Source organism: Lutra lutra, chromosome 6, assembly GCF_902655055.1.
Source record: "Lutra lutra chromosome 6, mLutLut1.2, whole genome shotgun sequence".
NCBI lineage: Eukaryota > Metazoa > Chordata > Mammalia > Carnivora > Mustelidae > Lutra > Lutra lutra.
The window spans coordinates 144,859,607-144,875,121 of record NC_062283.1 but is presented as its reverse complement, the minus strand read 5'-3'; the positions used below and the strand labels follow the sequence as shown (position 1 = coordinate 144,875,121).

Genomic DNA, 15,515 nt, shown 5'->3' with positions numbered 1-15,515 from the left:
AAAATCTTTTTAAAAAAATAAAAGTTAAAAATAACAAAGAAGATATATCCCTCACCAGGAAAATTAAATTTACTATGGCTACAATTGGAAATTTAAAAAAAAATTTTTTTAAGATTTTATTTATTTATTTTTTGACAGTGAGAGAGAGAGATCACAAGTAGACAGAGCAGCAGGCAGAGAGAGTGGGGGAAGCAGGCTTCCCGCTGAGCAGAGAGCCGGATGAGGAGGTTCCATCCCAGGACCCTGAGACCATGACCTGAGCCGAAGGCAGAGGCCTAACCCACCGAGCCACCCAGGCGTCCCAAAGATAAAATTTTTAAACACGTTTACTTCATTCATATATTGCTCCACCCTCCCAGCCTCACTATGATGATCCTCTTATCCCATTTTGCCCACTCAGAAAAGCTTTAATACTAACGCTGGAAGATAAAAATGGATCAACTTAGTAGTACTCTTTAGTTTTAAATTCCCTTCCAGCATATAAAATTAGGTAAGTTCCCACTGTTTGTTTCATTGTTATTATGTACAAGTTTACCTGAAAAACTGTAAGAAAGGCTGAAGGACTGTGGTTTTGCAATTTGTATCTTTAATTATCTGCATATAATTAAACTTTCAAATCCCCTGTGCACACCAACAAAGCCCCCAATTCCACCTGGCAGCGGTGAGCTGCTTCTGCCCCCACTGCACCAGCAGGGGGACCCTACAGAGAGACTCCCCCGTCAACTACAGCAAAGAACAGCAGCCTCTGGTTCATGCTCTCTGAATGCGATGCATCTACATGATGAGCACTTAGAAGGCCTACCGGGAAGGAGACAAGACAGACATGGTCACCTAGCATACTCAAATACGCTCCAATAAACAGAGCTCGTTGCTTGACCAGAAGAGCCACCCAAAGTGAGTCACTAACAAATTATATTTAACTCAGGTCGTGAAGATAAGCGTGTCAATTTTCAAACTTGACTGCAACTTCATGCTGATACATTAAGCCCAGAAACTGCTACATCTGAGCACTGTGTAAATCAGATAGATCATTAAGGCAGCACCTTGCTTAAACCTTCTGCCCTGGATTAACTGGCATACAGAATGCCCTGATATGAGTAAAATCCCCATTACAAACCAGGGTATACCTGTACACAGTAAACATTTCATAGTTCAGCGGGAAGAGCTAAGCATGTCAACCTCCTATCGACTAGGGGGGATTTGTCCCAGGGATGGCAAAATATACATATAGGCCCTGTCCTTGTCCAGCCAGACCCCAAATGCATCTTCCTGGGGGCACACCTGGTGTGATAAGGTGAATACAGACACGTGCTTAGGTTGGAGCCAAAGGAAACCCAGCACCTTTATGTCACACGGAAGAGAGAAACTGCTTCTCTGAGGCCAGAATGTAGCTTAATCTTCTTGCATCGCTCGGGGGGAGTAGGGAGGAACCTATCCAAATTCTAGTTCTCAAGACCCCGCAGAAAGGTCCTCTTCATAACAAAATCTGTGTCAACTTCAGCCTTAGTTCTTTCAATGACCCAAATCTTTCTTTCCATACTTAACTGAAACACACACAGAGAAAGAGATATCCAGGTGCACACGTTGCCTTTACTGACAGATGGTGGACTCTCAGCAGGCACAATCCGTAATTCATCTTGGCCCATGGTGGCTGGTCCACATAGCACCCAGCACTCGGCAGAGATGCAATGAACACCTACTGACTGCATATGGGTTTTCAAATCTTAACTGTGAAACAAAAATCAAAAAACACTGTCTCTGGCCTCACGAGTCAGACTAGTAAGGAAATGGAAGGGTACTAAGTAGCACGCAAGGGCTGGACAGTAAGAATACAGTTAAGTGAATCGGCGTACGAGGCACACAATGTCGTCATCCATACACCCAGCACCCGCCATCTTCAAATCCCTTGCAAAACCATATTCTCGCAGATCCCCACAGCAACTCTGAAAGAAAGGAACTGTTATTTCAGTTTAACTATGAGTGATCTAATGACTTGAATATAACAAACATATGGGGAAAAAAGGAACAGAAATGGGAGAAGAGGACTGCACCCCCAGAAATACAGCCCAGTCCTCTCCTGCAGCCATCACTAGGATACCACAATGGGTGACCACAAATCCACCAACTCACCTTTTTGTGAAGAATTCATAAGGAAGAGAAAAAAGATTTGCAATGATTTTTCATTGGCTTTCACCCAAATTAGTCATATTTTCTCACTAGAATTAGTGCACAGATCCTTAAATATGTTAAGTATGCAGACAGAGCATAATGTCAGTATCATACACCCAACAGATAGGAAAAACAATGGCTCTTGTCCAGTGGATTACTGTCCCCTCTGCCCAATTAACTCCTTCGTTCTTGTACCTCCACGTACAAGAAATACACAGCAGGTGTTAAACCGTCACCCGGAGCAAGGCGGCTGTTAACCGTTGAAGGTGAAGAGGACAACACCACCTTCCCTATTGACAGCACCAGCCTCACACGGGGCAGTTAACTCTGTTACCCAGAAAGGGTGACTAAAAAGGCCGAGAGCACGACACGCTCGTTAGGATCATCCAACCGAACCTCCCAGCCTGGGCAGAGCCGCCCTGGCGCCCGTGCCCGTGCCGGCGCATAGCCCGCTGCCAGGAGAGGAGAGTGAGGGCGCCCAAGAGAACAGACATGCTCGGGGAGGGACACAGGCTACTGGGAACCGTGTCCATCTTAACACATTCCCACTGGGACACGGGAGACAGAATCCACAGTTTGAATAGTGTCCCTCAGCAGCAGGTGGAGAAAACGAGAAAGCGAGCTCTGAGCCCACGGGCAGCAGGCTCAAGACCACAGGCGATGAGACAAAAAGTGCAACGAGCCCCAGCTCACCTCGCTGTTGTGGCCCCGCAGGTTGAAGTTTATTCTCTGCGGTGTGTTTCTGTCCCGGCGGCAGTGGCTCGAGGTGAAGGTCACCCCGACGACGCCGCGGCCATTGCCCGTGGCCAACCAGCCCTCCTCATAGTAGCGCCTCCGGCACACCGGCTTCTCCTTCTCACTCTTGGGAACACGCCCCTTCCAGGACAGGCAGAGGATGTTGGAGTCACTGCAAAGGACAGGCCCATGTTCCACTGCTGCATACATACTTTTTCTCAGTGAACCGTTTTATTTAAGAAGTAATGCTGAATGCCAAAACTCTCAAACTAATTCTTTTCATGGATCAAGTGACTGATGTGATTTTGTGGTTAGCTTGCGTTGCTTTCCCCGACCCCTTTTAATGAAGACTGACCTGGATCTAATCACAAGGTCAGTATTTTATAAAGATCCACCCCAATGCATAGTGAAAAAATTCCTCTAGAAAAGACGATGGCAGTCTGCTAGGAAAAGGTAATGCTTAAAAACAACACGTGTCCATTTTTATTTTCAAGTCCTTAGAGGAAGAGCGTCATTACCACGTGCTGATCAAGAAACGGGGTTTTCTTCTTTTCACTCAACTTGGTTATTCTCATTCAGCCTGAGATTCCAGTTTAGTGTAATATGATTCCAGAGACAAAGGGTTGCAAATACATAGATTTCAAGTAACTTAAGGCTTTAAAGAATCCCTCGAGCTGGAATTTTCTCTTCAAAAGTTCAGATGCAGAGAGAGAACACATGGGATCATCTTCCTTCCGAAGCCACCCTCTGGCACGTTTTCTCAACTAGACAAATTTGTGTTGCTGAAGCTGAAAAAGATTGCATAAAGGGAAAAAAAGGCACACAAACCGTGCAAAACAGACCAGAGTTTGTGCAGACAGCAGTCCAAGTTCAGGAAGGAAAAAAGACTCTCCCCACTGTTCTGAACCAGAAACTTCCCCCCTCAGGGCCCGGCCTGGCTTCCCGGCAGGCAGGTTGCTGTGTCCTGGCGGAGAGCTGGGCTCCATCTGACCGGCCCGCCACAGACCGGTGCGCTCCTCGGTGCCATAGAGGTGGAGAGAGAAAACCGCTTCACTTGGAGCCAGAAGGTTCTAAAGCTCTTGAAGTGGTACGAGTGTTCGCTTTGGGTGAATCCTAAATCCTCTGGTTGACAAAACCGAGCGTCACTACAGGATTCTGTCTCTTTACTCCGTCTCCTTCCTCCCTCCCCTACTGGCTTCTCCCCTTTCTGCTCCTAAAGATCACCTATTTCTCCATCTTGGAGGAAAAGACTCATCTCAGAATTAAGTCCATCAAATACTCTTCCTCCTATCTGCAGGGCTTCCCGGACTCGACAGGGAAGAGAAGCCCTTCAGAGAAAGCGCAGACAAGAGTCAGGGTCTCCCGCACTCACTCCCTAGAGAGTCAGCCTGTCCTGCTGACGGGCGCTCTCCAGCTCACATTCAGAGATGCGTGCAAACGCCACGGGTGCAGTCCGAGGAAAAGAATTTGCTTGGATGTTCCTTGATACTTACTTTGTAAATACTGGTTTCAATTGCTACTTTAAAATATTATCCTATAGATACGGGAAAGGAAAAGGAAAATAATAAATTAAAACTTCGAGAACACAGTTAACTGAAAAAGGCAAAGGAACCAGTTCATCGTTCAGATTTGTCCCATCATACCTGACCTTGCTTTCCTGAAGTCACACACAGCCAGAATTGCTTCTCAGTCTAGAGTTTTGAAGTCTGTCCAAATTACCAAAAACAATGGAAAATAAAGTGCAAAGCCCACTGCATGACGCTGCCTGCGCCGCTCGACACCACACTTCTCCCCCAGCCACCTTCTCACTTAGTTCCTTCTTTAAGCTGCAGAGGTATTTTTGAGGCTTGAACCGTGAAAGTTTTTTTTTCTTCTTTTTGCAAACTTTCTTTACCCGTGAAGACCATGTGGAAAACTGACCATCAGTAACATATTTTTCTCCCCGGGCTCCTGAGCCCAGTAGTGTCAAGTTGATCCATCTGATTCTTAAATTAATTTTCATCAGTTGTAAAACTCTTCAAGTGTGCACAAGAATGAGCCTGTCTTCTGGTGTAAATGTGTGTGTGTACAAAGAAAGTCTTAGATATACACAGACATATGCTCTTCGATGGGCACCAAAGCGTCCGCCTTCCCAGTCATTTCAGGAACCATCTGAGTAATCACAGCTTGAAGGCCCTGGAGCCTCACGAATCTGTAAAACAAAATACGATATGAAAAAAAAGAACTTCAACACCCTGATGAAGAAAGGTTCTAACTGAGTAACTGCTGTAACTGAAACTGGGGGACCCCATCTTTACACTCAGACACACACACACACACACACATACACACTCACCAAATAGAGCTACTGACTGCTCATATTCAAACAGGAAAGTGGTGCACCTAGCCCGCTCAGAGCCAATGGACAACAAAGGGCGTCCGAATGCCATGTAGCACTTATTCAATCTGCCAGCAGCTGGGCGTATCTGAATAATATCATCTCCTCCACTCTCCCAGACTGCGCCATCCTTTCTAAGACTCGTCCTGCATGTGCCAACTCTGTCCCTCTGGGGGCCATCATCCTAATTAAGTGGGCAACCTCGAAAAGGAGACTCAAGAGCTCAGGCAAGTTACCTGACTGGCTTTTTCATTATAGGTAAAAGCTGTTGCCTGAAGACACAAGAAGCAAGGGCCTTTAAGAATGCCTCCATCCCTGAGTGCTGGCACGTCAGAGCAAAGAAGAGCTGTTTTCATAGCTTATAAGCTGTCTACTAGTGATAAAGTCCTGGAGAATCTACCTCCAGCAAATCCTCGCTCTCTCTTCCTTCCTCCTGCCATCAGTCTAGGCCTGCATCCCATCCACAAAAACACTGGACAATGCCACACTATCCCACACTATCCCACCTTCCAGAGGGCCCTCAGGGTGACCTTTCTAAGTTTCAAGGCTACTTGAAGAACCTACACTGTTCTCCCCTGGCCCAGGAAGTCCCCTAGAGGGCAGTTAAACAGTCTCGCTCCACCAAAAACACCTGCCACTGAAAGTCTATGCATTTCTGACCAGTTCCACGGAGATGTTGATGCTACTAGTCTGGGGACCAGGTTTTGAGAACCTCCAGTCTATGGGATCAAACCCCAGAAAGACCCTTCTCCTCTTCTCTGGCCACAGCCTCTGGGTCCAGCCCTGCCTGTGTCACACTGTTGCATCTGGACATTCCCTGCCCTGGAAAGTACTGTGTCGTTCCTCTCTTTCATGTCTCTACTCCCTGCCAAGCCCCTACACACCTATAATAACAACTGGCCGCCAAAGCCTCGCAGAGCACCTCACACTACCTTCCGTAATAGCACTCAATCACTGCATTTGAACACTCTTCTCTAGGCTCCTAAGGGCGGGGAACCTGTCTTTCTCAGTCCTGGCATAGAGTTCAGTATAAACTAGGTATTCAAGTCAAAGTTCACAGGAGGCAGGCAGGAGCAAGGCAGCAGCTACATGTAGTTTCCCTGAGTACTCTAACTCAGATGAGTCATGGTATATATGTTTTGTATGAGCCTATAAATCAAAACCACTAAATTCTCTCAGGAATTCTCTCAAGGAAGCACTTGCACCTGTGGGGCTGGGGGGAGTAAAAACAAATGCTATAAAATTCAAAGTAACACCACGTTCTTCTTTCTAAAATGCTGATGCCACTGTATAATATAGCCTTAGTCCCTATTCTGACTTGGGGCAGCCACAGATGGGAAAAGCAGACACTACTTCTCAAGACCCAGCTATATACACACAGGTTTTAAACTATTTAATAGGAGAATCCATGATTATTAAAGCATCCACATTATGTATGACAGGGTAAGCTGTCAATTCCCCTGAAATCTTCCCAGGGGATCCATAATGTCAAAATTATTTTCATAATAACACTAAGACATTATTTGCCTTCTTCATTGTACTGACAGTTGTATCAATGGTGCAAAAGCAACCGTGGGTCAGACTCAGCTCGTTAGCGCGCCAGTGAAGGCACCGGTACCAAAAGGTATCAGTACTCACGGGGTTTTGTTTTTTTTTTTAAAGATTTTTTATTTATTTATTTGACAGAGAGAGATCACAAGTAGACAGAGAGGCAGGCAGAGAGAGAGAGAGAGGGAAGCAGGCTTCCTGCCGAGCAGAGAGCCCGATGTGGGACTCGATCCCAGGACCCTGAGATCATGACCTGAGCCGAAGGCAGCGGCTTAACCCACTGAGCCACCCAGGCGCCCCACTCACGGGGTTTTGTAAAAATGTCAGCTTCACTTCACAATATTCTTATGCAGGGGAACCTGGGTGGTTAAGTCAGTTAAGTGACCAAATCTTGATTTTGGCTCAGGTCACGATGTCAGGGTCCTGGACTGAGGCCCTCACAAGATTCTCTCCTTTTGCCCCTTCCCACCCTCACATGTACACACGCTCTCTTAAAAAAACAAAACAAAATGAACAAACAAAACAAAACCCAAGAAGAAGAAGAAAAAACTTTCTGTTGGACACGTGCTACAACAGGGATGAACTGTGAAGAGCATTCTGCTCAATGCAATCACAAGGCAGTCAAACAATGACAAATCTTGTAAGCTCACTTTTATGAAGTACCTGGAAGAGTTAAATTCAGAGACTGAAAGTAGAATGGTAGCTGCAGGGGCTGGGGGTGAGGGGCCTAGGGAGCTGTTATTTCATGGGGACAGCATTCCAGTCTGGGATGATGAAAACATCTTTGGAGATGGGCAGTGGCAATGGCTTCAAAATAATGTGAATATTCTTAAGGCCACTGGGTTGTCTACTTTAAAAATGATGAAAATGGTAAGTTTTGTTATGTATATTTCACCTTAATTTTAAAATCGAGTAAATTAAGAAAAGCAATTATTCTTAAAAAGTCTTTCAATAATGGATTGAAAGTAAATACTCCTAAATCTGACATTACGGTATTTTTTACCCTAAACACTATAAGCTCTAATAATTAGAGCTTATTTTCAGACTATTCTTATAAACCACTGAAAAATCAAGCCCTGCTTTTTGGAGATTACGGTCTTACACAGTACATGTGTCTGACTGACTTCCAACCTGACAGTGGTGAGTCAGCAAACTTTTAAGATGTTTCCCACTCTGACTCTCCATACCACCCAGTTCTTGATGGCAAATTAGGAGCCCCAGATTCAGAAAAGTACAATGTAAGGACAGGATGGTACACTGTTCAGAAGAGGAAACCTTGCAGAACTAGACACGCCCAGATGAATCAACCAACAAATCTTAACTAAGTAGTAGGCAAAAGGCCCCTTCTCTGCTGCATTCTCTGCCTCCCTTGTCTGTAATTAGATACTTTATTTTCTAATTAGAGTTATTTCACTATATTTTGTTCTGATTCCTACTTTCCACCAACATGGATAAAATTCACTAGTGGGAGAGGTGGGGAGAAAAATACATCCTTGGTTTATTTTTAATCATTTGAATTAATGTTAGAGATCAGAGATAAAATAAATTAAGAAAGATTTTTTTCATTTCCACGATTAATAGAAATACATTCACTGAAAGTTGTAAGAATGCAACCACTCTGGGGTAGAAGCTAAGACCACCACAGATGTGAGTACCCGGCGACCAGGCAGCCAGCCCACTCTGGAATGTGTGCACCCGACACAGAGGTGGGCTCCCTGGGACTCCCTGCTGGAGGTGTGACATCGTGTGCAAGAGCCAAAACAATGACACCAACCTGAATGGAGGGAGCGCCTCAGATTCGAACAGCAGAATTGTATACAGCACTGTAATGAACACAATACAGAACGTGGATGAATTTCACAAAAATAATGTTGAGCAAAGGGATCCCACGAAAAAACACCTACAATATGAATCCATAAAGTTCAAAATAGGCCAAACTAATTTTACCAGTTAAGACTGCAGACACAGATAATAAAATTTTATTTTTTTTTTAATTTTTTTATTTATTTGACAGACAGAGATCACAAGTAGGCAGAGAGGCAGACAGAGAGAGCGGGGGAAGCAGGCTCCCCGCTGAGCAGAGAGCCTGATGCGGGGCTCGATCCCAGGACCCTGGGATCATGACCTGAGCTGAAGGCAGAGGCTTTAACCCACTGAGCCACCCAGGTGCCCCTAAAACTAAAATTTTAAAGGCAAGGAAAAGATAACACAAAGCAGCACAGTGGTGACCTTGGGGTGCAGACTATAAATGGGAAGGGGCACACACACGCAGTGTTGCTGGGGTGCTGGGATTATCCCATGTTCTCATCTGGGTGGTGGTTACAGGGTGCTAACTCTCTGACTATACTTTACTACCTATATGTCAAACATATTCAATATGTATGATATCTCACAATAAACAGGTTTAATAGGCTATGAAACTAGATTAGGCCCCAATCCTTTGGGATTTTTAGAAAACTTAAATCAACTAGTAAGAATTTTAAAAATTATTATATCCAACCTTAACAAGTACTCTCCCAATCTAGAAAATCCCAATAAAGTTCCAAAGACACTAAGTTCTCAAACTAAGGAGGCATCCACAAAGAAAATGCATGTAAAGAGTAACGAATGGAGATAAAATTTTAGAATAAAGCTCTATTTCTTTCTAAAGAATAAAAATTTAATAGAATGGTTGGGGTGCCTGGGTGGCTCAGTGGGTTAAGCCTCTGCCTTTGGCTCAGGTCGTGATCTCAGGGTCCTGGGATCGAGCCCCACATTGGGCTCTCTGCTCAGCAGGGAGCCTGCTTCCTCCTCCCTGCCTGCTTCTCTGCCTACTTGTGATCTCTGTCAAATAAATAAATAAAATCTTTTTTTTTAATAAAGATTTTTTTTTTCATTTATTTGACAGATCACAAGTAGGCAGAGAGGCAGGCAGAGAGAGACAGGAGGAGGAGGCAGGCTCCCCGCTGAGCAGAGAGCCCGATGCGGGACTCCATCCCAGGACCCTAAGATCACGACCCGAGCCGAAAGCAGAGGCTTTAACCACTGAGCCACCCAGGCGCCCCAAATAAATAAAATCTTAAAAAAAAAAAAATTTAATAGAATGGTTAAGCAGAAGACTGAGATGAGAAGCAAACAGTCAATTTCAGGAAAAAATATACAGATGTTAGATGAATACAAAGCAGAGAGAGAGGGAAAAAAACAAAACAAAACAAAACACCGTAGAAACTTTTGAATAAAAATTTTCCAAACACCCTAAAGTTGTCTGGAGGTGGAGTGAAGCAAAGGAAAAGAAAATGAGTGTATTATCCTACATGGTGACGGAAATAAACCCACCCCAATTTCCCCTTTTTGCTGTCCCTCATCTACTGTGTGGGACTCAGCTCTATGGCCAGGAGGCTCTCCCCATGCCCAGGCCTCCCCTGACTGCCCCCTTCCACAGCTGACAGCAGACCCTGAACTCTCCATTTCTTCCTAACTAAGGTAACTACAACGACCTGCCCCTAATTACAGTCACTGTTCCCTGGGGAATTTTCCACAACCCACAAATACCCACGTAGCCCAAAGCAGTTCTGACTGGTTCCTAATTAGCTTCAATAGCCGCCTAGAGGCTAGCTCAAACGTGCCGTCCGAGACTGCCTTTTAAGGCAGGGGTACTCCGAGCAGGGACTCGTCCTGCAGCTACCTACAGACGAACAACCATACACGTGAAAACACCACAGCACCCCTGCAAGGATAGTGGAGTTCAGTCATGATCTAATGCATTTACTGTGTTCTCATTCACCAGCTCGGAATTCTTACAACGTGCTAGTGAGATAATGAAGCTGTGTGTGCATGGTTATGCCCAGGCTTATGCAAAAGATGCGTGCTTACTACAAGCACGTTCATATCCAATCATTTTCCCACTGACTTGCGCCGTCACTTTCAGAGACGCATTCCTCAGAGGGCTTCGGTCTCGCTCTGAACACCATCTCCTGCACATGTAGCGCAGACACCAAAGCGCTATGCAGACTCGCATGGCAAGGCTCTTTTCTGCCTGTGGTAGAGCTATCTTTCTGTGTCAGTCATCAGATCTACTAAAAAACAAACTCCTACACTCCAACTTTTATCCAGTACCCACCAGCACTGCATTCAAGTAAATGTTCAGTAAGGTACTTCATATGCTACAGAGCCTCAGTCGTCTAAGAAAAAGGGAAGTAAATGCTAACTGATGGAAGTTCTCTGTACAGACCCCGGGTCGGCACCAGCCGCTCAGAATGTGGGTCTCCTGAAAGCCTACGGCAGACAGGCACCAAAGTACATGTGAGTAAGGGAGGAAGCTGGGGGCCCACTGCTGTGTTCAGAGTACAGCAAAGAGGTACATTTCCAGTGAAAGCTACTCCCTATTTATTTTCTATGCCTGATTTCACCAGCCAGTACTAAGAATATGAACATCTATCCATCTATAGGTAGAGAAGGATGGCTATAAGACAAACCTCTTGACTAGCAGTTCCGGTGAGAGTGGGGGTGAGACACTGCTAAGAACGAACGTGTTACCTGAAACCTGGCTGTCGAAATACAGTGGTACCGTACATAGGGCTCACTAGTATCAAAGATCATGTCCCTGACTTAACAAAGGAGAGCATTTTATTATTTCTCAAAGTGATAAAGACTGAAAGATATGATAATTCCCAGTGTCATACAAGGCGTAAAGAAATGGGAAACCAATTTGGCAATATGATTCAAAAGATTTAAAATGTTGCAAACCTTTCGATTCAGCAATTCTGCTTCTGGAAATTTATCATAAGGAAATAATGTTGAACTGTGCGAAAGATTTAGCTCTAAGGATTTTCACTACAGCATTTTTCATATATTGATTCAGTAAGTGTTGGTACAGACATAAAACGGAATCCTATGCAACCCCTAGTAATTATACTGTAGAAGACTATGGAGTAACATGGAAACACGTTCTCAATAACTTAAGTAAAAAGTAAAATTACAGGTTATACTTCCAGGATGCTCTGAAGGGCTTGCCCGCTACTATATCACTAGATCTTGGGTAAATTATAACAGACATAATTTTTTTCTGGACTTGTAGGAAAGTATGAGAAATCTCCAGGGAAGCCACATACACACAAACATAAGAGAAAGCCAGGGTTATCTGGCAAATGCACATGTAAGACACATATATGTCCAGAATTATCTGGAAAAATGCAGATATAAACCCTGGAATCAGAATTAGAATGCCTCATCATCCCGGTTTGCCCAGAACTGTCCCAGTTTTACCCTGGAAGTCCCATATCCCAGGAAATCCCAACAAGACAGTTGGTCACCCTATCAGATATCCAAAATTTGGTCCAACCTCACGGTGGAGAAACTGAATCATACATATCCTGCAGGGGCCACAGAGGTAGCGAAAACTATCTCAGATTCCTAGCACCCCATGGTTCTGGACTGGAGCAAATGCAAATCTTTCCCACGTGAAAATATTCCCAATTTAGGACCTAATGATTCCCACAGATGAGGTTCAACCAAAAATCAGTTACCAATCAAAAATTACCAAACATACAAAGAAAAGAAGGCATCACAAGCTGTCAGTAGAAACAACAAATTTAGATCCACTGGATTTCAGAAAGTGAAATGAACATAAACAGAATTTAAAATAATTTAAGTTTAGAATTTAGGTTTGGATTTCTGGGTTCCAGCCTGCCATAAAAGAAGCTCAGAAATCATCACTCTGTCCTAATAAGAAGTAAAAAGCTAAACAAACAGAAAAATCAACTCTTCTCAGATCTGTAAGAAAAGTGAGTCACCCACTGCACCTAAAACTGGGAAGTCCAAAAGGCTCTTGCAAAGAACTACTCTGATCAGAGCAGAAACCAGTGTGCTAAAACCTCTGTGCACACCAGCCCCGGGGTAGGCAAACCCAGACTGTAATGGATGGACTGCTGGAGGTTCAGTGTGGCCGAGTTTGAGAGAGAAAAACGTCAGGGGACCCAGCCATCGGGCCCCTAGACTCTTTTTTTTTTTTTTTAAAGATTTTATTTATTTATTTGACAGAGAGAGATCACAAGTAGACAGAGAGGCAGGCAGAGAGAGAGAGAAGCAGGCTCCCCGCTGAGCAGAGAGCCCGATGCGGGACTCGATCCCAGGACCCTGAGATCATTACCTGAGCCGAAGGCAGCGGCCTAACCCACTGAGCCACCCAGGTGCCCCCCCCCCAGACTCTCTTGAGTTTTACTTTCAGGAGCTCACTAGATCCTCACAGTAATTATCAGAGGAAAATCCCCCTGTGCTTCCAGCTGGGGAAGGGAAAAAGGAATCATTTTGAAAGTCACCAGAGCATTCTGTTCTTTTAAAAAAGTCTGTCTTCAGGAAAAACAATTTAACCAAGATATAACCAATCAGGATTTTATCAGAACCTAAACGACCTGAGGGGAGAGAAATACCCAACTGCAGCCCATTCTGGCCATCCTGTCCCACCTAAGAGGGATGGGGGAAACAGAAAAATAAGTGAAGCCTGTCCAAGGCAAAGGCCCACAAAAAGGTGGAGACCCAGAGTTCTGGGGATACACAGCATGGTAAGTACAGTTAACGGCATTGTGTTAGATATTTGACAGCTGTTGAAAGTAAATCTTAAATGTCCTCACCATGAAAAAGAAATGGTAGTTATGTGAGGCGGTGCAGGCATTAACTAACCCACTGCGGTGGCCATTTTGTAAGACAGGAGTGTATCGTATCATTGTGATATACACCTTAAACTTCCACGATGTTTTATGTCAATTATATCTCAATAACACAGGGAGGGAAAAAATTCAGAAGGAAAGGGGAGGAAGAAACACAGAGAAATCTTGGGGAGTGAGGGATGGCTTCCATATTTTGATGCGGTGTTGGTTACACAACTGCTTATCTGTCAAAATGCACAGAACTTTGGCGGCGCCTGGCCGGCTTCAGGCAGTAGAGCATGTGACTCTTGATCTAGGGGTCAGGAGTTCAAGCCCCATGTTGGGCGTGGAGCCTACCATAAAAAAGTGCATAGCACTACACATTAAAAAGGGTACTTTACGTATTTTTTTAAAGATTTATTTATTTGAGAGAGAGAGCATGTGAGCAGGGGGAGCAGCAGAGGGAGAGAGGGCATCCTTAAGCAGACTCCCTGCTGAGTGTGAGCCTGATGCACGGCCCAGTCCTAGGACCCTGAGATCAGACTGAGCCAAAAATCAAGAGTCTGACGCTCAAACAACTGAGCCATCGAGGCACCCCAGATACTTTACATATTTTTAAAAATGGTATCCACCACACAGTAAATGCTACACAGTACAAGCGATTATTAATGTTGTTGTTGTTATATATCAGGCATTAAGTTGGGTGCTGAAAAGACAATTTTAAGTAAATACAGATATGGTCCTACCTTGAAGGAGCCTACAATCCATTGATGAAGATTAGGCATTAATCGTGTAATTATGGCTATGACAAATGCCACAAGGAAGAGAGTTATGGTGTTCTGAAGGCTTCGATCTGAAGGAAGAGTAGATGCTAGACACTGGAAGAAGAGGTGGAGGAGGCAAGAGGAGATACTCCATGCAAATGGGATAGACGTACAAAGCCCATGGCAGAAGAGAAAACGGCATTTTGAAGAAACTCTGAAGAACGTCAGTAGGACATCTATTCACACACATACCTACGACGAGGCATCACTTCACACTAATTAGGATGGTTAGTACACAAAAAAAAAGTGTTGGCAAGGATCTGAAGAAACTGTGCTGCTAGCAGGACTGCAAAATGGTAGAACCGCTATGGAAAACAGTACGGAAGCTCCTCAGCAAGGTCCTGTAAGATGCAGCAACTCCACTTCTAGAAATACTAGGTACACGAGTATCCAGCTGTATATATACCCAGATACACTCCCAAAGGAGTGTACCTCTGCCCCCCCCCATGTTCACAGAAACATTACGTACAATAGCCACAAGGCAGACACAATCCCAGGGGTCCATCAGATGAATGGATAAATAAAATGTGGTAATCACATATAAAGGCATATTACTTGGCCTTAAAAAGGAAGGAAATTCTGATACAGGCTACAATATGGATGAACCCTGAGGGCATTATGCTAAGTAAAATAAGTTACTCACAAAAAGACAAGTAAATTATTCCATTTATAATAAGGTACCTAGAGTAGTCAAATTCACAGAAACAGAAAGTAGGATGCTGATTGCCAGGAGCTGGGGGAGGGAGGAAAGGGAGGCTGTTGTCTAATGGGTACAGAGTTTCAGTTTTACAAGATGAAACAAGTCTGGAAACTGCTTGCTCAACAATGTGAATATACTTAACACTACTGAACTACACACTCTAGACATTGTTGACACGGTATATTTTATGTTACGCATTTTTTACAATAAAAAAAAAAACCTGTTCACACACACCCACACACAGACTGAGATGTAGTCATATGACTGCAGAATGCTTCTCCTCCCCCCCACACCTCACCACCTATTTACAACAGTTCCTTTTAACCAGTACATTATATCCCCTTTTGAAGGAAAAGTTACGAGGCATATTCAGCGACAGAAAACAAATTTGAAGAGGCAGAGCAAGCATCATAACCAGACTCAGAAATGGCAGAGATGCCGGAATGATCAGACCAGAAAGTAAAAACAACAAGGATTCACATGGAAGGGCTCTAAAGGATAAACTAGACAGCATATAAGAACAGATAAGCAATATAAGC

General features: G+C 44.2%; 1 protein-coding gene across 5 annotated transcripts in view; it reads right to left on the bottom strand.

The window, feature by feature from the left end:
- TULP4 (TUB like protein 4) overlaps window positions 1-15,515 on the bottom strand; it is a 230,203-nt gene that overhangs the window by 167,818 nt on the left and 46,870 nt on the right. For 2 of the 5 annotated variants that reach the window (XM_047732849.1, XM_047732851.1), the window contains exon 2: window positions 2,863-5,095. In XM_047732849.1, the coding sequence (XP_047588805.1) occupies window positions 2,863-3,114 (252 nt within the window). In that variant the 5' untranslated portion in view covers window positions 3,115-5,095. Of the gene's footprint in view, window positions 1-2,862; window positions 5,096-8,603; window positions 8,653-15,515 lie in introns of those variants that run through there. The other 3 variants (XM_047732852.1, XM_047732853.1, XM_047732850.1) reach the window with 3 other exon arrangements.